The sequence below is a fragment of the Stenella coeruleoalba genome (genome assembly GCF_951394435.1).
Source record: "Stenella coeruleoalba genome assembly, chromosome: 7".
Lineage (NCBI taxonomy): Eukaryota > Metazoa > Chordata > Mammalia > Artiodactyla > Delphinidae > Stenella > Stenella coeruleoalba.
The window spans coordinates 101,404,674-101,426,956 of NC_137153.1; the positions used below are offsets into that span (position 1 = coordinate 101,404,674).

General features: G+C 41.9%; 1 protein-coding gene across 4 annotated transcripts in view; it reads right to left on the bottom strand.

Annotated features, from left to right (window-relative positions):
* Window positions 1–22,283, bottom strand: part of SUSD1 (sushi domain containing 1) — a gene marked incomplete at its 3' end in the record, with an annotated part of 124,087 nt that overhangs the window by 12,615 nt on the left and 89,189 nt on the right. For all 4 annotated transcript variants that reach the window (XM_079927609.1, XM_079927611.1, XM_079927610.1 and 1 more), the window contains 2 exons: window positions 11,911–12,007; window positions 7,236–7,494 (listed from right to left, as the gene is read on the bottom strand). In XM_079927609.1, the coding sequence (XP_079783735.1) occupies window positions 7,236–7,494; window positions 11,911–12,007 (356 nt within the window). The remainder of the gene's footprint in view (window positions 1–7,235; window positions 7,495–11,910; window positions 12,008–22,283) is intronic.

A 22,283-nucleotide genomic window follows, 5' to 3' on the forward strand; every position in this document is an offset into this window, starting at 1 on the left:
GTTTAAATAACACACTTTAGCCCTCCAAGTTGCAGGGTTTTATCTCTTATTTTGGACCAAACGATCTTTAAAATCTCTTCTAGCTCTAACATCTTACAATTTAGCCTTATGATCACCAAGTGTTCAAAACGACTGGCGTGGGCAGCAGAGACAGAAGTGATCTTAGGAATGGATGACCCTAAAGCTTTCCAATGTATCTCAGGAAGCACATGCTATGAGGAAAGAGCAGGGATGGTGGTAAGTTCCATGCCCCTTGCCAGCTCTCAGCAACTGGCACTGACTGCCTGGAGAACTACAGTATGTTGAAAAGGATTCTGGGGTCACATCCAGGTTCAGCAAGAAGTAGTAATGCATGTTATGTGCAAGGCTATGAGACGGCCTGGTATATACAAATACTTCACTTCTCTAGATGATATTTCCCAGGCAAACTCAGTTACCCAAAACATAGCCAAGAACCAGGAAGAAAGCTAAAGGAACATGTATGAAAGCTCATCTGTGGTAGAAGCAACCCACAAACTCATTGGAATGAAATACCTTCTCTTCTTCTCCCCTGCTGATATTATAGGCATATTTGTCTGTTAGGAATGCTAGGATTACCATTGATTTATGATACAAGTCAGCAAAAAATTCCCCAGAGGAAACCAAATAGTAGAGGTTAAAGAAAGATTCCTTCAACTTCATTAAGTAATTCTCTTTCAAGTGACAAGCTTAGTCATTCTGGGTTTATTTTATTAAAAATTGAAAAACTATATTTACACTGATAAATTCTGGGAAAAGCTTAAAATGTCCACAAGGTTTTGAATGTGACTAAACTTTGCCTTGATGCTTAGTGCATCAAGTGCATTTAATAAAAGATAACATGCAATTCCTATACACTAATGATGAAAAATCTGAAGGAGAAATTAAGGAAACACTCCCATTTACCACTGCAACAAAAAGAATAAAATACCTAGGAATAAACCTCCCTAAGGAGACAAAAAACCTGTATGCAGAAAACTATAAGACACTGATGAAAGAAATTAAAGATGATACAAACAGATGGAGAGATATACCGTGTTCTTGGATTGGAAGAATCAACATTGTGAAAATGACTATACTACCCAAAGCAATCTACAGATTCAATGCAATCCCTATCAAACTACCAATGGCATTTTTCACAGAACTAGAACAAAAAATTTCACAATTTGTATGGAAACACAAAAAAAACCCGAATAGCAAAGCAATCTTGAGAAATAAAAACGGAGCTGGAAGAATCAGGCTCCCTGACTTTAGACCGTACTACAAAGCTACAGTAATCAAGACAGTATGGTACTGGCACAAAAACAGAAAGACAGATCAATGGAACAGGATAGAAAGCCCAGAGATAAACCCACGCACATATGGTCACCTTATCTTTGATAAAGGAGGCAAGAATATACAGTGGAGAAAAGGCAGCCTCTTCAATAAGTGGTGCTGGGAAAACTGGACAGTTACATGTAAAAGAATGAAATTAGAACACTTCCTAATACCATACACAAAAATAAACTCAAAAGTGTATTAAAGACCTAAATGTAAGGTCAAACACTATAAGACTCTTAGAGGAAAACATAGGCAGAACACTCTATGACATAAATCACAGCAAGATCCTTTTTGACCCACCTCCTAGAGAAATGAAAATAAAAACAAAAATAAACAAACGGGACCTAATGAAACTTGAAAGCTTTTGCATAGCAAAAGAAAACATAAATAAGACAAAAAGACAACCCTCAGAATGGGAGAAAATATTTGCAAATGAAACAACTGACAAAGGATTAATCTCCAAAATTTACAAGAAGCTCATGCAACTCAATATCAAAAATCAAACAACCCAATCCAAAAATGGGCAGAAGACCTAAATAGACATTTCTCCAAAGAAGATATACAGATTGCCAACAAACACATGAAAGGATGCTCAACATCTCTAATCATTAGAGAAATGCAAATTAAAACTACAATGAAGTATCACCTCACACTGGTCATAATGGCCATCATCAAAAAATCTACAAACAATAAATGCTGGAGAGGGTGTGGAGAAAAGGGAACCCTCTTGCACTGTTGGTGGGAACGTAAATTGATACAGCCACTATAGAGAACAGTATGGAGTTTCCTTAAAAAACTAAAAATAGAACTATCATATATGACCTAGCAATCCCACTACTGGGCATATACCCTGAAAATACCATAATTCAAAAAGAGTCATGTACCACAATGTTCACTGCAGCTCTATTTACAATAGCCAGGACATGGAAACAACCTAAGTGTCCATTGACAGATGAATGGATAACGAAGATGTGGCACATATATACAATGGAATATTACTCAGCCATAAAAAGCAACGAAATTGAGTTATTTGTAGTGAGGTGGATGGAGCTGTCATACAGAGTGAAGTAAGTCAGAAAGAGAAAAACAAATACTGTATGCTAACACATATATATGGAATCTAAAAAAAAAAAAAAAAAGGTTCTGAAGAACCTAGGTGCAGGACATGAAAAAAGACGCAGACATAGAGAATGGACTTGAGGACACAGGGAGGGGAAACGGTAAACTGGGACAAAGTGAGAGAGTGGCATGGTCATATATACACTACCAAATGTAAAACAGAGCTAGTGGGAAGCAGCCACATAGCACAGGGAGATTAGCTTGGTGCTTTGTGACCACCTAGAGGGGTGGAATAGGGAGGGTGGGAGGGATACACAAGAAGGAGGAGATATGGGGATATATGTATATGTAAAACTGATTCACTTTGTTATAAACCAGAAACTAACACACCATTGTAAAGCAATTATACTCCAATAAAGATGTTAATTAAATAATTAATTAATTAAAATAAAAGATAATATGCAAGAGTAACCAGTGAAGGGTATAGTTCAAGACACTGAGGAAGAAAAAGGACCTCAGACAGCAAGGCAGTTACTAGGGAACTGAGTGTATTAAAAGAGAGAAATTGAAATGGCAAGGTGAAGAAGGGAGTTCATTAAAATGGAGTGCCTTGATCAGATGTGCATTTTATGAAATACATGATGGCAGTAGTATGGAGCAAGGAGATAGGTAGAATAAGAGACAAGAAAATGAGTTAGAAAATTGATGTTCAGACAAGAGATGTCAAAAGCTAAACAGTGTTAATGAAAGAGAGGAAAGGATGATCTTAAATGGCATTAATGTGATAGAATTGACACAATTTAATGATGGACTGCACAAGAAGATAAGAAAAAAGGGAGGAGACAAGAAGTATTCCTAGATTTCTGTCTTGACAACTGGGAACATGGTAATGATGTTTATTGGGATAGATATACAGAAGGAAAAACAAAAAGGGGAACTGGAAAACTCACACTTCCTGATTTACAAAGCTACAGTAAGCAAAATGGTGTGGTACTAAGAATCTAGTATATAGCACAGGGAACTCTACTCAATACTCTGTAATGACCTATATGGGAAAGGAACCGAAAAAGGAGTGGATATATGTATATGTGTAACTGATTCACTTTGCTGTACAGCAGAAACTAACACAACATTGTAAATCAACTATACTCCAATAAAAAGTAATAATAATAATAAAAAGTGTGGTACTGGTCTAAAGACAGACATACAAACCAATGGAATAGTATAGGCAGCCCAGAAATAAACTCTTGCATATATATCAAATGACTTTTTTTTTTGGCTGTGCCTCACAGCACGCAGGATCTTAGTTCCCCGACCAGGGATCGAACCCATGCCCCCTGCAGTGGAAGCGTGGAGTCCTAATTACTGGACCGCCAGGGAATTCCCTCAAATGACTTTTTTTTTTTTCGGTACGCAGGCCTCACACCACTGTGGCCTCTCCTGTTGTGGAGCACAGGCTCCGGACGCGCTGGCTCAGCGGCCATGGCTCACGGGCCCAGCCGCTCCGCGGCATGTGGGATCTTCCCGGATGGGGGCACGAACCCGCGTCCCCTGCATCGGCAGGTGGACTCTCAACCACTGTGCCACCAGGGAAGCCCCCCTCAAATGACTTTTGACAAGAGTACCTAGACCATTCAATGGGCAAAGGAAATCTTCAAAAAATGGTGCTGGGAAAACTGGATAACCACATGCAAAAGAATGAAGTAGGACCATTACCTAACACCATATACAAAAATTAACTCAAAATGGATCAAGCCTAAATATAAGACTTAAAACTCTTAGAAGAAAACACAAAGGAAAAGCTTTGGGAAATTACATTTGGCAATGATTTCTTAGATATGACACCAAAAGCATAGGCGACAAAAGAAAAAATAGGCAAATTGGATTTCATCAAAATTAAGAACTTTTGTGCATCAAAGGACACTATCAACAGAGTAAAAAGGCAACTCACATAATGGGAGAAAATATTTGTAAATCACATATCCAGAATATATAGCAAGCTCCTAAAACTCAACAACAAAGAAATAAATCACTTCAAAGATGGACAAAGGACTTGAATAACCATTTCTCCAAAGAAGATATACAAATTGTCAAAAGTACCTGAAAACAAGCTCAACATCATAAATCATTATGGAAATGCAAACCAAAACCACAATGTGAAGCCACCACACATCCATTAGGAAGGCCATCATTAAAACAGAAAACAGCGATTGTTCGGGAGGATGTGGAGAAAATGGAACGCTTGTGCCCTGTCGGTGGGAGTGTAAAATGGTGCAGTGGCTATGGAAAACTGTATGGGGATCTTCAAAAAGAATTAATAAAATTACCAAACGATCCAACAATTCCACTTGAGGGTGTATACCCAAAAGAAGTGAAAGCAGAGACTCAAAGAGATATTTGAACACCCATGGCCACAGGAGCATTATTTGCAATTGCCAAAAGATGGAAGCAACCCAAGTGTCCATCTACAGATCATGGATAAACAAAATGTTTATCCATACGTACAATGGAATATTATTCAGCCTTAAAAAGAAAGGAAATTCTGAAACATGCTACAGCATGAGTGACCCTTGAAGACATTATGCTAAATGAAATAAGACAATCACAAAAAGATAAATACTGTATGAGTCTACTTATACAAGGTAACTAGTCAAATTCATAGAGACAGAAAGTAAAAGGGTAGTTGCCAGGAGTTGGGGAAGAAGAGGAGGAATGGGGAGTTGTTTAATGGGTACAGAGTTTCAGTCTTGCAAGATGAAAAGTTCTGAAGATTGGTTTCTTAACAGTGTAAGTGTACTCGACACTACCAAATTGTTAGTTTAAAAATTGTTAAGATGGTAAATTTTATGTGTATTTTACCACAATTAAAAATAAATATTAAAAATTATCACTGCTAAATGTCTGAGTATTAGATGGTGATTGTTGCATTACCACCATCTTGTAAATATATTAAAAACCATTGAATTTGTACACTTTAGAATTATATGAATCGCATCTCAGTAAAGCTGTTTTAAAAAGAAAAATAAATAAATAAATCACTACTGATGTTAATATGTCTGCAACACTAATATATTTGAAACCCACAGGGGAAATAATAGCAATTCAAATATGTGAGTCCAAATATAAATTATTTCAAAGAACAAGCACGTGTTCCGCTTAGCTGTATGAAAAAGAGGCATCAATGACATCACAGGAAAGTTCCCTATAAACTAGAATTCTTATCGTAATCTCCCACTTCATTCCCTTTGTGCCCCAAATTGATATTGATCCATATTGAAGCCCTAACCCCCAATGTGATGTTATTTGGAGGTAGGGCCTTTGGAATGTAATTAGGTTTAGATGAGGTCATGAGGGTAGGGCCCACATGATGGGATCAGGGTCCATAAGATGAGGAAGACTGATCAGAGCTCACTCAGTCCCCACCACATGAGGACACAGCAAGAAGGCAGCTGTCTGCAAGCCAGGAAAAGGGTCCTCCCCGGGGAACCAAAGTAGCCTGCACCTTAATCTTGGACTTTCCCATCTCCAGAACTATGAGAAATAAATGTCTGTTGTTTAAGCCACGCAGTCTATGGTATTTTGAAATGGCAGCCCAAGACAACTAACACACCCTCCCAGACCAAAATCTCAATCTGAGACAGCAGCTCTCTGAGCAATCTCTAAGTTGCACACATATGGTACTGCCCATGTTGTCTATGGCTAGAAACACCAAGTCAGGATCTCTGGGTAATTTTCCAGCAAGGAGGCCTTGTCTAAGTCATAAACACCTTTGGAACAAATTCAGGGCAATATATTCTGGACTTTAGTCTTCCAATTCTTAATCCCTACATAATTGCCACAAAACACCACCAGAACTTTTTGCTACTTGGACATGTTCTTAGTTTTATATCAAGCATGATAATGGCACATGTAACTTGTGTCCTATACAGAATTTAATTGTGTGTTTCAGTTTTAAATATGTGATGAACCTTACACACAAGATGGCTCAAATTCATCAGTCAAGAGATGTTTCTATTAATATTATTTTTTCTAGTTTCCATTACCAACCGATATGAATTGATACCAAACCTTGAGTCCTCCTAGGGCAACCATCACAATGTTTCTTCTAGATCTTCCACCCCTGACTGACCCATCCAGCTCTTGCTATGTCTAGCTCATTATATTTATCTATTCTTTTTTTTTTTTTTGGCCACACTGCATGGTAGATGGGATCTCAGTTCCCTGACCAGGGATCAAACCCGTGCCCCCCTGCATTGGAAGCACGGAGTCTTAACCACTGGACTGCCAGGGAAGTCCCCATCTATTCATTCTGTAATGAATATATCGTTGTATGTCTCAAGAAAGAACCAGCATTGGAAAAACATAGCCTTTCTAAGGACGGAGAGACGAGAGTGAGGCTTACGCAATAGCCAAGGAAATAACGGAAGCAGAAAATAGAGCCAGAAAATAGTGCTGAACTTAATCTGCCCCTCCTGCTGGCTTCCCGGAGAATGAGGAGAGGCAGCAGTCTGGCAGGAGTATGGGGAAGTGACAGAAAGATCTAGATGTTCCTCTCCAACTCAGGCTTCAGCAGTGCAATAGGATGAGGGCATTCTTGAAGCTTCTTAAAGAAGAACCCAAACTAGTTCAGTCCAAACAGGTCCCCCAGCAAGTTCAGAACATCAACCTCCAAAAAGGTTTCACCTGCTCATCCTTTATAAAGTGAAAAGATTCAACACATTCTTATTGTTCTTACAAGCAGTGTTCATCTCAAATATTGGGAAAACAAATGTGCAAATATTTAACTTTCACATGAAGAGGAAAATATAGAATTCACAAGAGTTTTTAAAGAAATATACCTTATTCCATTCACTTGTGATTCGTAATATAATGCAGTAATCATTCCCTATTTTCAAGGGTGCATTATAATATTTCCCATAGTACAGCCTGTCTCCGATAGATATCTCCATGGCATCATCGGGAACATCCTTGGCCAGCAGTTCTGCCGTCACATATCCATCAGCACCAGAAGCATTGCTAAAGAATGAGGTAGCCTCTTCAGAATCACAAACAAATGTGCTTTGGAGGGCCAGAGGAAGCACTAACACCTGATATGAACTGGAAGAGAAAAGAAAATGTCTATCAGATCCTTGCTTGGGGGATTCGTTCATTCATTTATTCGTATTTGTTGAGCACCTGCTATGAGATCAACACTTTTCTAGACACTGGAGATGCAACACTGGATAAAAGTCCTTGCCCGTGTGGGATTTATGGTCTGACGGCTCCCACCGTCATGGAACTCCAGTTGGAACCAGCAGTGTTAATGCCAGATGACACTGGGTGAGGGATCTCTCCAAGTTCTGGCTGCAGATGGCTATCCGGTAAATCCTCTTTAGCTGGGAGAAGTTGCTGCACGTATAACTACCTGGAGTATATGTGTCTTAAAGTTGATCTAATCAGTGATTTTCAAATGGGCAAATAAAGCCCAGCTGTGGAAAGGGTTTAGCAGTCACATGGAGGCCAAATGCCTACAAGAGTTAATGCACTAAGTCTGCAAAAAGGCTCCACGCAATCACATGGGGTACCTAAAACGGAACTCACGTGATTTACATTCCCTCCAGTTCGCTACTGATACCAAAGTTCCTGTGAAATGAATGAGAAGCATGGAGTACAGATCACCATGAGTTCATCTAGTCTAACAATATCCTGAAAGAGCCGGAAAGGGAAAATCTCATATGTTCCCTAGATGTGGACAAAGAAACAAACTAGCAACCAGGTGTCATTTTTGTCATGTGTTTTAGTATTATTTATCCCACCAAATACAAAATCTGTCAGTGAAAGGAAGTGTAAGAACAAAAACACTCTGAGAGACCTACTAGAGCATGGACTTGAGGATATGGGGAGGGTGAAGGGTAAGCTGTGACCAAGTGAGAGAGTGGCATGGACATATATACACTACCAAACGTAAAATAGATAGCTAGCGGGAAGCAGCCGCATAGCACAGGGAGATCAGCTCGGTGCTTTGTGACCACCTAGAGGGGTGGGATAGGGAGGGCGGGAGGGAGGGAGACGCAACAGGGAAGAGATATGGAAACATATGTATATGTGTAACTGTTTCACTTTGTTATAAAGCAGAAACTAACACACCATTGTAAAGCAATTATACTCCAATAAAGATGTTTAAAAAAAAAAACACTCTGAGAATGAATCACGCCTTTCTTTTTATTCCCATCTATTTGGGACTCATCTCCTGCCTCTAGTATAGTAGGTGTTGGGATGTCTGCTTTTTCTATCAGGCTTGATAGCAAGGATTTGAATGATTTACTCTTTTTTTTTTTTAAGTTCATAGGGGTGCTTTTTTTTTAACATCTTTATTGGAGTACAATGGCTTTACAATGGTGTGTTAGTTTCTGCTTTATAACAAAGTGAATCAGCTATACATATACATATATCCCCATATCTCCTCCCTCTTGCGTCTCCCTCCCACCCTCCCTATCCCACCCCTCTAGGTGGACACAAAGCACCGAGCTGATCTCCCTGTGCTATGTGGCTGCTTCCCACTAGCTATCTATTTTACATTTGGTAGTGTATATATGTCCATGCCACTCTCTTTGTCCCAGCTTACCCTTCCCCCTCCCCGTGTCCTCAAGTCCATTCTCTACGTCTGCGTCTTTATTGAATGATTTACTCTTGTATCCTTGCAAATCCTTGCACAGCTCTTCGGCTGTGACTGATTCCTCACTAATGTTTCTTGAGTTGAAATTTCAGTAAAGAAGAAAAACATGCATCAGCACCAAATACGATTAGGGTAATTTCCAAAACTCATTAGCACACATAATTCTATTTTACCAATAAGTATACGCTTCCTGCTCCGCATTCCTAATGCCCTATCTCCTGCTTCCTAAGAGCTCATGAGTTACTAGGTTAAGAAAAGGGAGTCCTCCCCAACAGCAGGTGTTGGATTTGGAAACTATCCACCAACCAGGCTCCCCAAATTCCTAGGTGTCCTCAGGCCCCTGATTTCCACAAAGTTTCTGGGTTCACTTTCAGCATAGGGCTTTCTACAAAGGGACAAAGTAAAGTCTGCAGGGCAATGACTTGCCACTGCCATCACCAGTAAACATTTACTAAGCCTCCACTGCCGACAACGGAACACTTATAACAACAAACTTTCCTGGGGACTTGAAGACATCCCTATGAATCGTGGCCACAGGTAAGAAAGTAAATAGGCAGCAGACTCCATGCTGTCCGTAAGCACATCTTCAAGTCCCTCTCACCTTTCCATGTGGGTGGTGATATTCAAGTGCAAGTTCAAGGCTCACCTGAACTCTTTTGGTTCTGAACGTTGCCCAGTAGAGGCACCATTCATGACGCGTAAAGCGGTATCCCCAATTAGCATGATCATAATCACCTGAGTTGCCTGATAATTGTACAAATTCCCAGCCCCCATCCCAGATCTACTGAATCAAAATCTCCAGTGGAGTCTGAGAATTCATACAGCTGATAAAGCACCCCAGGTACACTTGTAAGCTGGCAAGTGTGGGAGACGCTAGCATGAAGAGAGCCCAGCCACAGGCTGCATCATCCGCCCAAGACCACCAAGCTAAGGAAGGGAGTGTGGCCCCAGAGCCCCTGCTCGCCTTGTGCCCAAGCCACTGTCCCCTGACAACGTACAAGGCAGACTCCGGCCTGTCACACGCTGGCGGTGCTGCTACCCCCAGCTCAAACCAGGTAGTCGGGCCCAGAAAACCCCCCAATTGCCTGCTGGTAATTAGCCCCGATGATGTTGGGGAAGCAGCTGTGGCTGTTTAGAGCATGACTGCTCTGGAAGGACTTCTCCCCTCTTTTTCACCACCACCCTCCCTTGAATGACTCACAGATCTCCACTTCCTGTTTTGGAGGCACTGGCCGGCACAGAGCCACAAGGATAGACTGTCATTTGGCTTTTCTTTCTGCCTTACATAATCATCTGGCCTAAATATCACGTACGCCTTGCAAATTCTCTCAGGCAGTGAGATCACAACTTCTGTTCTCCTTATAGCAACAGAATTACAATGCCTTCCAGTAACTTGTCAGGAATCAAGAAATAGAACAACTTAGGCCATATCCATGCCTGGAAAGACTTTTGAGCACTTACTGAACTCAAACTAATAGATTAAAAAGCTCAAGTTTCATTACAAATGGACACATAATATCGATAGGCTTTCTTTTTTTTTTTTTTTTTTTTTGCGGTACGCGGGCCTCTCACTGTTGTGGCCTCTCCCGTTGCGGAGCACAGGCTCCGGACGCGCAGGCTCAGCGGCCATGGCTCATGGGCCCAGCCGCTCCGCGGCATGTGGGATCTTCCCAGACCGGGGCACGAACCCATGTCCCCTGCATCGGCAGGCGGACTCTCAACCACTGCGCCACCAGGGAAGCCCGACTTTCTTTTTTATAGTTTTGTGATACCTCACGAATTTTACCTTGATGGTACAGCAGGGTCATTAGACTGAAGGGTCAGGAGAGACACAGGCAGTATAAGTTCGGTCAAAGAAACAGGTTGTTGCCATCTCCTTGATTTGCTACTGTCACTAAGTTACTCATCTCTCCAGGCAAACCTCAATTTTCCTCTCTGAAAAGGGAATAATTCTGCTTTCCTAATCCTGCCATGACCTTTGTAAATAAAAAGCTTAATTGCACACAAGGTAGTCCAGCAACTGAGGTAAATTCCTTCCATCCTAATACCACCTGGAGTCCCAGAAGCAGTTGTTAACAATGCAGTGTCTTGCTCACATCTCAATACATGAATGAATTAAAAGAATGATCCAAATGACTCTTCCAGAAATCACTACACACATGGGAGTGGGGGAGGGAGAGGGATGGACTGGGAGTTTGGGGTTGGTAGATGCAAACTGTTACTTTAGAATGGATAAATAACAAGGTCCTAATGTACAGCTCAGGGAACTATATTCAATATCTTGTGATAAACCATAATGGAAAAGAATATTTAAAAAAAAGGTCTGTACGTGTATAACTGAGTCACTCTGCTGTACTGCAGAGATTGTAACAACATTGTAAATCAACTCTACTTCAATAGAAAAATAAATAAATAAGAAAGCACTACACACCCCCCAAGATCATCCTTAAATAAAGGAAAATATATATATATTTTTTGTAAATGAAATGATGTTCCTGATCCACCATCACTAAAGGATGTACCTGGAGGCGTGAGTGCAAAGTGATAGCCTGACATGTCACGGGCACCCAACCAGTGCTCATCTAATGACCAATGGAACGGATTTAATTTCTCGAGCTCAGCTGCCCAAATGCTTGTCTCTGGTCCTTTACAAGTCTCTCTATTCATTAGGGAGGGTGCTAGCTGGAATTAAAGGCCCAGTCTGTACCCAAGGAAACAAAAAATGAGGTACTGACTGCACTGACTCAACTACTCCAGTGAAGCCACCTAAAGAGAAGTCTCCTCCTCACTCAAACCAAAGTTTTCAAAACACTCCATGGAGATCACTAGGCAGCCATGGAAAAGAGGCCACTACTGACCTGATGGGTCCATTTTTCTCCTTGGCTTTCCTCAGTCTCAGGCGTGGTAAAGGCCCTCCGTGCACAGTGAAAAAGTCTACTTCCGGAAGGGGAGGCTCTGAAAACATGTTGAAAAGAAGAAAGGGGGTATGATCAGAACGAGCAGAAGCATGAAAAAAGTGGTCCTCATGGGGCATCAAGAGGAAAGTTTTCATGTAAGAAGAGATGAGCAAATTCAGACACATGCTCCGACATGGATGAATCTTGAACACATTAGGCTAAATGAAATAAGCCAGACACAGAAGGACAACTATTGCGTGATTCCACTTACATGAAATATCTGGAACAGGTAAATCCATAGAGACAGAAATAGATTAGAGGTTGCCAAGGGTTGAGGGGGTGTGTAGGAAATGGGGAGTTATTGCTTAATGGTCAACAGAGTTTCTGCCTGGGGTGATAAAAACATTTTAGGAATAGATAATGCTGATGGTTTACAACACTGTGAATGCACTTAATGCCAATAAATTGTGTCCTGAAAAAATAATTAAAATGGTACATTTTATGTTGTATATATTTTATTACAATTAAAAAAAAAAATGATGCCCCAGCCCTGACAGATGGTGGATGCTGTGGGCCTTTCAATTAACTTGGTAAATAGGTTCTTATTTGGTGGGGAGACCAGCTTATCAGACTTCTAGATCCTTTAGGAACAGTTTATTTATTATTATTATTATTATTATATATTTTTTGGCTGTGCCGCGCAGCTCGTGGGATCTTAGTTCCCCCACCAGGGATCGAACCTGTGCCCTCGGCAGTGAAAGCACAGAGTCCTAACCGCTGGACCACCGGGGAATTCCCTAGACTTCTAGAGCCTTTATAATCACACAGCTGTCTGTCCTTATCTTGCTCCCCCCAGCAACCAGATTTCCCAAATAGGTATTCCACAGGGAGGAGAATGTTGGTTGATTGGCTGACACCAGCGTTCTAGCATCTAACTGGGAGTTATATTCATGGTATAAATGTACCAGCTGCCACTCTGCCTTGTGAGTAACACAGCTTACATGTGTTGGGCACACAACACATATATAGATGTGTCCTATATATGCCTCATCTCATTTAATCTTCTCCACAGTGCTATCAAGTGGATGAGATTTATAAAGGGAGGGAGGAAGAAAGAGAAAGAATAAAATATGAACACCCCCTCCCCTGAAATTCCTCTGAATCCTGCCACAGTGAAATTAGTACTAAGAGGCCAAAATAGACACTCAAGACTCTATTTACCCAATTAGAAAATAGCTTTGGGGTGGAAATTCTCAATTCAAATTATAATAAATAAAAACTTAGACCTTCCTAGATAATTTTTAAAGCTCTACTGAATATGTTATTCATACACTGCCTTTCAGCAAATATTTATTAGCCACCTCTATGCACCTCTATGTGAGGCTGGGAGAAACAGCTATGGAAGACATGGTTTCTGCTTTCCAGGAGCTCAGTCTAATAGTGGAGAAAGTCTTATAAACAGGCAGGGCTTGGAACTACGATACAGTTCCACAAGAGGGTGGTGGGAGTGCAGAGGAAGAACACCAAGGGCAGGGGGGTGAGCCTATCCAATACAGAAACAGACATACGCAGGGGCAGGAGGTAAGAGACAGTGAGGGCAGAGACAGAACTGCAGGAGTCCAGTGTGTCCAAAAGGTTGAGTCCCAGCTGGGTAGAAGTGGGCAATAAAGTGAGACATGTGAGTATAGGCCAGATCTGAGGTCCTAGAAATAATGAGAAGCCATCTAACGATTCTTAGCAGGTGTGTATTTTAGAAATACAATTTGGACTGCCTGTTGGAGGATGAATTGGAAAAGAGCAAAAGCACAGGTTCTCCAAAATCTAGGCAAGAAGTGCCTGAGGTCTGAAGCGAGTGACGGCACTCGGAAGGGAGAAGAGGGGGCAGGTGGGGGAGACACGCAGGGCAGAGACGGAACAGAAGATGGTGGAAGATAAGGAAGGGGAAGGAATCTGGGCTTTGGTTTTGGCTACTGAGTCAGTGGTGACGTCATTCATCAAGGTCTGCAGGGAAGGTTCAGACGCAGCTCACTTCTAGACCTGTTAAGTTTGAAGTGCTTGTGAACTCGTCCAGCAGGCAGTTAGAAATGCGGGTCTAGAGCTTAGGAGCAAACTGTGATGGTGATATGGAGTCAGTCATCAATAGAAGAGGCGACGGCTGCCCATGGGGGAAGGTATAAATGCATCTGAGAAGAGATGAGGGCCTAGGGTGAACACCGGGGAAACCCAGGCATCTAAGACCAGGTGGACGAGTGAGAGTCCCCTATAGCTCTTATTAAACAGTGCTAAGTCTAGAATTTCTTCCAAAGTCACCCAGATACGCCACACAAATTATGTTTTCCATAAATCCGTGGGTTTGTTAGGGAACAATCCCCCACCTACAGTTAAGACCCCACACTATGGTGTTGAAGGTCTATGCTGTTTCCAAGAGGTGTCCAGTAAGAGATTCCATAACTGACACCCCTGAGGAAGACACAACCAGCTCCCTGCAGCGGTAATGGGGAGAGGGGAAAATGCAGTTTAAAAAGCCCCCACCAGGTTTCCCAGGGCAATGTGAGCATTTGAGTACAGTAAGTCCCCTGCATACAAACAAGTTCCATTCCAAGAGTGAGTCTGTAAGTCCAATTTGTTCGTAAGTCCAACAAAGTTAGCCTAGGTACCCAACTAACACAATCGGCTATATAGTACTGTACTGTAATAGGTTTATAATACTTTTCACACAAATAATACATAAAAAACAAACAAACCAAAAATAAAGAAAACATTTTTAATCTTACAGTACAGTATCCTGAAAAGTACAGCAGTACACTACAACCGCTGGCATCCAGGGGCTGGCATCGCGTGAACAGGCAAGAAGAGTTACTGACTGGAGGAGGGAGAGGGGGTGGGAGATGGTAGAGCTGAAGGATCGTCAGCAACAGGAGACGGAGGGCAGGCTGCAGTGTCACTCATGCGTGACGCTGATGGCACAGGTTCTGGTTCCTTGCTGGATTCAATTCTATCTACCCTCTTGAAAAAACGATCCAGTGATATCTGGGTAGTAGCTCTTTTTTTTCATCGTAGATGACGTGGTAGCACTGGATTGCATCCTGAACGGCTGTTGCAACCTTTGTGTACCATTCTACGTGCAGGTGCTGTGCCTCAAAAACTAACAGTGCCTCCTCACATAAAAGAAATCCCCTTGCCATTTCCTGTGTCGTGAATCTCTTCGGTTCTTCAGTTACTTCTTCTTCCTCTTGTCTCTCTTCACCCTTTCTCTGGGCCTCCAATTCCTGGCGCTTCTTAGCAGTACCAGCTACATCACCGCGGCTTTTACACTTGCTCCTGGTCATCCTGGGCTTGAAATAAAGATACCGTACTACTGTACTCTACACAGTTCTGTAAAGTACGCAAAAGCACAACCACTCGTAGAGGATGCACGCATGTGACAATGTCTGCCAGACACGTGAACTAACTTACATGATTGGACCTGCGAATGCACGTTCTCATCCTTGAAAGCTCACAACTTGAAGGTTCATATGTAGGGGACTTACTGTATCTCTGCACTCAGCCCTTCAGGCTATCAATGAAATGCCCTTTCATTCATGATGTTTTGTCATCACAGTAAAGTAAGTGGTTTTTATCACAAATTTCCTGTTTTCAGCCCAGAGGGAGATAAACTGTTTACTCTTTTCTGTGTGAGAACTCTCCTTAAGCTCAAATTATTCCTCTGTTTGCTCTTCTCTGAGATTAATAATTCTAGGTCCTCTAATCTGTTGGCTAACCTTTTATTTTATTTATTTATTTATTTAATTTATTTATTTTTTTACGGTATGTGGGCCTCTCACTGTTCTGGCCTCTCCCGTTGGCGGAGCACAGGCTCCAGACGCGCAGCCTCAGCGGCCATGGCTCACGGGCCCAGCCGCTCCGCGGCATGTGGGATCTTCTCGGACCGGGGAACGAACCCGTGTCCCCTGCATCGGCAGGCGGACTCCCAACCACTGTGCCACCAGGGAAGCCCTCTTGGCTAACCTTTTAAAACCACCAGGTTTCTCACCCACCCCAGGAACAGCAGAACAAAGTGCTCGCCCAGCTCGGAGAAGGCGGGCCCACAGCAGGGGCAGGAAGGCCATCGCCTGCTTGTTCTGTACCACGCTGCCCCTTTTCAGTCCCAGCATCATTCTTGCCATTCTAAATGTGCCACTACCATGCAGTTGATTCCATCAACACGTGACTTCTGGACTGCTTTCTGCTCTGCCTGCTCAAGGCCTTCCCCACCTTAAAAACTGTCTGCCTTTTCCCTCGAATGTGAAAGCCTGGACTTCATCAGGCTGGTTCTTCGCCACATTTTTGAGTTTAAATAACCTTAACTTCCAGCCATATTTTCCAAAGTGCTGTTTCCCATCCCCCAAACTGCTGTCTACGGCAGACCTGCTCTCCTTTCCATCGGCTTCATTACTGATTTAAACCAAATCAGACCCAAGGCAAGAAATGGGTCGTGTCTAGGCTGGAGTTCTTTCACCCTGAGTATGTGAGATGAGGGGACATACTCATTACTACCCCTAGGTGTCAACAGTATCCATTCTCTACTGGAAGCAAGTGACAAAGGAAATTATGGAGGCTACCATCTGAGAAAACTTTGAAGAGTCAGGAAAAAAGCAATGAAGCAGGACTTGTCCTACAAAATATTAAATATATTATAAATTTACAATAACTGAAATAGAAAGGTACAAGCACGGGATAGGCAAAGCAATGCAAGAAGCTAGACAATCGAGAAAGAGACCCAAATAAATAGATGAGAATATAGTGTGTGGCCTGGACAGTCATTCCAAAGGTGATGGGGAAACTGGCTTATCATCTGGGGGAAAAAAAATTCCCATGTAAATTTAGCCTTATACACTCATCTAAACAAATTCCAAATGGGTCTAACCTTCGATGTGAAAAGCAAAACCATTAAGAAGCATTTGAAAATAGTAGAGAATAAAAATTATTGATCTGATTTTCAGGGTGGGGAAGGCTTTTCTTGGCATGACCAGAGGCAGAAACTATAAAAGAATCAATAGAATTGATTACATGAAAACTTAAAATGTCTAAATGTCAAAAAGAATATTGACAAGAAAGTTAAAGAGTAAATAACCTGGGGGTGTAATATGTAGAACAAAAGATTAAAACCATTAACGTAGGCAAACTATTAAAATCAATGAGAGGAAGGAGGTAACAGAAGTGCAAATGTGTTAAAATGCCTCTAAAACCCATTAAAATGAACCAAAAAAAAAAGTAAAAGAAAATTTTATCTGCACCAAATCTAAACAAAGGTCGCAACCTTATGCTACAAACTTCAAGGAAATGCAAGGAACTAATACATATAAATAAATATATAAAAATAAAGCACCCAATGGTTCTTTTCTAATCCTCAGCATCTCCCCAACTGGACCACAGCCCCCACTGAAGGCACGATAAATTGAAATTGATGGCAATAGAGCAAATGGAGCTTACACCATAAGTCATCAGATATCGCAAGGTGAGCTGCATCTCCCCCATCAATAAGGTTATGAGACTTGGCTTCCCAGGAAGAAGGAACAATCTTCTTTTTATCTTTATCTCCCCTTCAGCACTTGGCGCCGGTCTTTGTACATAACCAATCAATAGGTATTCACTGAATTAAAGGGGTAAGCTGCAGCGTACCCTTCCCCCACTTCTATAACACAGAAACCTGTGTTTCTGTGTTATAGATGTGGGGGAAGGGTACGCTGCAACTTAACAATTTATTGTTATCTTCTGTTATCTTCTATAACAGAAACCCTGTTTTTTAGGCTTCTGATATAAAGAAACTTTCCCAGCCATATTTTGTAAAAAGCTAGCGTTAATATAGGAACATAACACATCCAGCCCATTTTCCTCTGTGGTGTACCATCTTGTCTCAGTGGGGCCTCAGCAGGGATGCAGATGCTTTCAGTGAGAAGAGTGGGGAGATATTCATCCCCATATAGCCATTTCCTTGAGAGGCTAGGTTTTGATTTGAAGCTGGAAAGTAGTTGGGAGATTTCTGGGGATGAGAGGAACAGGTGGCCCATGGAGGTATGGAAGGACACATGTGCCTCCCTCCTGGCCTGACCTAACATTAGGTCCTCAGATGTCAAAGAACCTGTGTCCGTGAAAGACTCGAGAGAGCCTGGATGAAGAAAAACAGTTGGGATGAAGGCCAGCTCCTCTCCTAACCTCTGGGGCAGTGCCTACCCATTCAGAGCCAGGGGAAACAGCAGGAATAAGTGTGGTACCCTGGAACCAGCCTGAGAAGACAAGGTCCTCACTGAGGACACAGGAGTGCACAGTCCTTGGCTGGTTTGTGGAAGAGAAGCTCACAGCAGAAGAATGTCAAGACACCTGGTCCTGCACGGTCCTTCCTAAGGACACTTAACAGTAAGAGAGGAGGGGTCAGAGGAGCGGGCAGTGGTCCCCAGCCCTGTAGGAAGAATTAGAGCTATCCTGACTGGACCTCTCTGTTAGAGGGATAGCCTGAGAACGCTTGGGACATACCTGTGTTTTCAGTGGCTTTCCTGAACATCTGAAAAAGTACATTGTTTTTCTTATTACGAATGCAGGTAGAGATGGGAAATTCCCATGTACATTGCCAGCCTTGGAATTGAAGGTGGACTTGGGAAGGAATGATTTCCTTTACATATTCGTTTCCCTTTTCTCTTCCAGCATTCTTGGTTCCATAATAAACCTTCAACCTCAAATGATCACCACATTGTGCGGAATACATGGTTTATCTTTACATTCCTGCAGGCACTTGCTTTCTCTCTCTCTCTCTTTCTCTCCCTCCCCCCACTTCCCCCTCTCTGGTTCTCTCCCTCTCTCTATGAGAAGAAAATTTTGCCTACAAGCTTTTTGACTTGGCTAGAAAATAGCATAACCAGTGCGGGGCAGCTCTTCTGACCCTTTGGGTCTACATCAAGGATGAAAGTTTGTTCTTACATAAGGGAGTGTAAATGGTGGCACTGTTCTGATGAATTCCCGTCAATGGGCTGCCTGCAGAAGCATGTGGGCCATGAGTCAGAAGCACTGTGATAGCCTCTGCATCTCACCACCTTGCTCACCAGCACCCTCTTCCATTGCCACTACAACACTTGCCTCTGCCCTTCAACATTCCAAAAGCTTTCACTCTCCTCTGAGGTCAGCAATATATTTAAAGCGCTCGTTTTCATCCTGTTCCCATCGGTAAGATTTAGTTTAATGTAAGACACTCAGAAGGGAAATTCCATTCACTTTTCTTCTGGGAAATCAGCTTCTGTGTATTCCACGTCCAAACCCCTTGCCTCACATTTCTGGTAAAATTCAAAAGTTCATAATTTTGCTGAAACAAAGCCACATCTTAGGCAAACAGGCATACCTCTTCACATCAGTATATGGTTCTCTTGTTAAAGACAGGGCTTGGGGTTTGTTCTTATTTTATTTGTTTAGTTACTCTTTCATAAGATCTTAACAACTTGAATTTTCACACGTTTTAAAAATTGCTAATTCTTTAAAGTAGAGTGAAAATATGCAGTCGTGGTTTCAATGAACTTAAACAGCTCAACAGTGTCCCCTGGTGGCCATGAACACAGACACAGGGTGCTTGAGCTACGGGGCAATATTTAGCGTACAAAACAAGGTAGAAGTGTGTCTCATCAAGATGAAACTCCCTCTCCCCAACTCAAAAAATAGGAAATTAAATGTGAATCAGCAATGCAAACCTTCAAAACATGAGAAGGACCAAAGAGTAGGAGACTGAATAGCTATCCATTTTGATAAGTCACCATGGGAAAAAATGCCCAAATTGTACATCTCTTTCCAGCCCCGAAGTTGGTAAATTCTTTTCGGTCTAAAGCCTTTATTAACTAACCAGGCATTTCTTCAATGCCAATACCACCCGCTGGCCGTTTGGGGGTTAGCCCTCGTATGCATTCATTACAAAAATATTCTTTTGTTGTGCTATCATTGTCCTTATGTGTGCTCACACTGTCCTTACGTGTTGGGGATTCAATGTAGAACACACAGACAAAAATCTCTGTCTTCAAAGAGTGCCTATTTTAGTAGGGGAAAAGAAAATAAACAAGTCCTGAAAACGAGTTCTATGAAGAAATTCAAGCAGAGGAAGAGAATAGAGTGATGGGGTGGCAATGGCAGATGAGTTTTGAAAGGATGGGCAGGGAGAGGCTCTCTAGGTAATGGCACTTGAGCAGAAACCTGAGTGATTATAAAGAAGCTATGGGGAGAGAGTGTCCCACGAAGATTACGCAGCAAATGGAAAGTCCTGGATGCAAGAACAAGTTTGACCCGTTTGAGAAATAGCAAGGAAGGATGTTGCTGCTTTTAGTGAGAAAGGGAGAGGGCAGAGGGAGATGAGGTCAATGAGGTAGGCAGGGGCCAGACTCCATGTTCCATGGTAAGGAACGTGGATTCCATTAGAACCCTAATGCAAACTCATAGGACTGTTTAGAGCTGGGGATGACATGTTCTTATATGATTTTAAATTAATTTTTATTGGAGTATAGTTGATTTACAATGTTGTGTTAGTTTCAGTTGTACAGCAAAGTGAGTCAGTTATACATATATATACATCCACTCTTTTTTAGATTCTTTTCCCATATAGGTCATTAGAGTATTGAGTAGAGTTCCCTGTGCTATATAGTAGGTCCTTATTAGTTATCTATTTTATATATAGTAGTGTGTATATGTCAATTCCAATCTCCCAATTTATCCCTCCCTTCCTTTCCCCCTGGTAACCATGAGTTTGTTTTTTACATCTGTGACTCTGTTTTGTTAATAAGTGCATTTGTACCATTTTTTTAGAGTCCTCATATAACCAATATCATGATATTTGTCTTTCTCCGTCTGACTTACTTCATTCAATATGACACTTTGAGTGATATTTTTAAAGTTATGGCGAAGATTAAGACTTAGGGCAGCAGGGGATAGGCAACTGTGAAAACAGGGAGAAGAGTTAGAATGCTATTGCAGGAGTCCAAGCAAGAAGTTGCTGGCTTGGATTAGGTTGCTAGCGGTAAAGGCAAAGGTGGGGAGAAGTGGCTGGATTCAGAACGTTTATTTCAGAAACAAGCCAGCTTGTTGATGGACTAGAAATGGTGGGAGAGATAGAATCAATTATGATTCCTTTTTTGGCCTGAGCAGTTGGTGAATAGGAATGCCAATAACTGAGATAGAGAAGCCTGGGTGGAAATGGATTTGGGGGTGAGGCAAGAGGTGAGAAATCAAAAGTTCTACTGGGTTTGCCTATTAGATGTTCAATAGGATACGTTTAGGAGACAGATGGATACATATTTGGGACTGCTCGGCACATAGGTAATGTTTATAGCCGTGAGACTGGTAGAGATCGCCTAGGCAGAAAGAGTAAATAAGGAAGAAAAAGGAAGAGAAGAAGGCGAGGCGAGGGGCATCAATAAAAGTATTCGGTTGGCCAAAAAGTTCATCTGGGTTCTTTGGAAGCTCTTATGGCAAAACCCGAACGATATTTTTGGCCAACCCAATAGATGGACCTAGTGAAAAAACACTGAGAAGGAACAGCCAGCAAGGTAGAAGGATCCAAAAGCCAAGAGAAAAGGTGTGTCAAGGATGGAATGCCAAATGCTGTAGAGAAAATCCTATAAGAACAAAATTGGACAGTGGGTTTTGCAAGATGGAGACACTTCCAGTAAAGCATTGAGGACAAATGCCTCTGGACTGGAACCAGTTAAAGAAAGAAGAGGAGGTAAGGCTGTGGAGCCTACACAACATTCTTTCAAGGAGTTTTACTGTAAAGAGGGGCTGAGAGAAGGCAGAGTAGCTGGAGGGAACATGGGATCAAAAGAAGTGTGTTTATCTTTTCTATGTTTTCATTTAAAAATGAGATATTACAACATGCTTGTGCAGTGTTGGGACTAATTCTTTACTGGAGGGAACTGAGGATGAGGCAAGAAGGGATGACGGGGTTGAGGAAGGATTCACCTTAGGAGTGGGGACAAGAGAGAAGATAAAATATAGGTTCTGCATGAAGTCAACAATGGGAGATTCGGGAGTGGAAAGTCCTCACCTGATTACTTTTTTTTTTTTAATTTTATTTATTTACAAAAGGTTGTTATTAGTTATCTATTTTATACATATTAGTGTGTATATGTCAGTCTCAGTCTCCCAATTCATCCCGCCACCACTCCCTCACCTGATTACTTCTAATTCCTCAGTGAGATAAGAAACAAGAAGCTAATAGTCTGAATATTAGCTCAGAGTGTGTGTGTTGGGGGATGGAGTGAGCATCACAGATTTGAGGAGACATGAGAAAATGAGTGGAAAGTGAATTTTCTAGGGGACTAGAGTGGGAC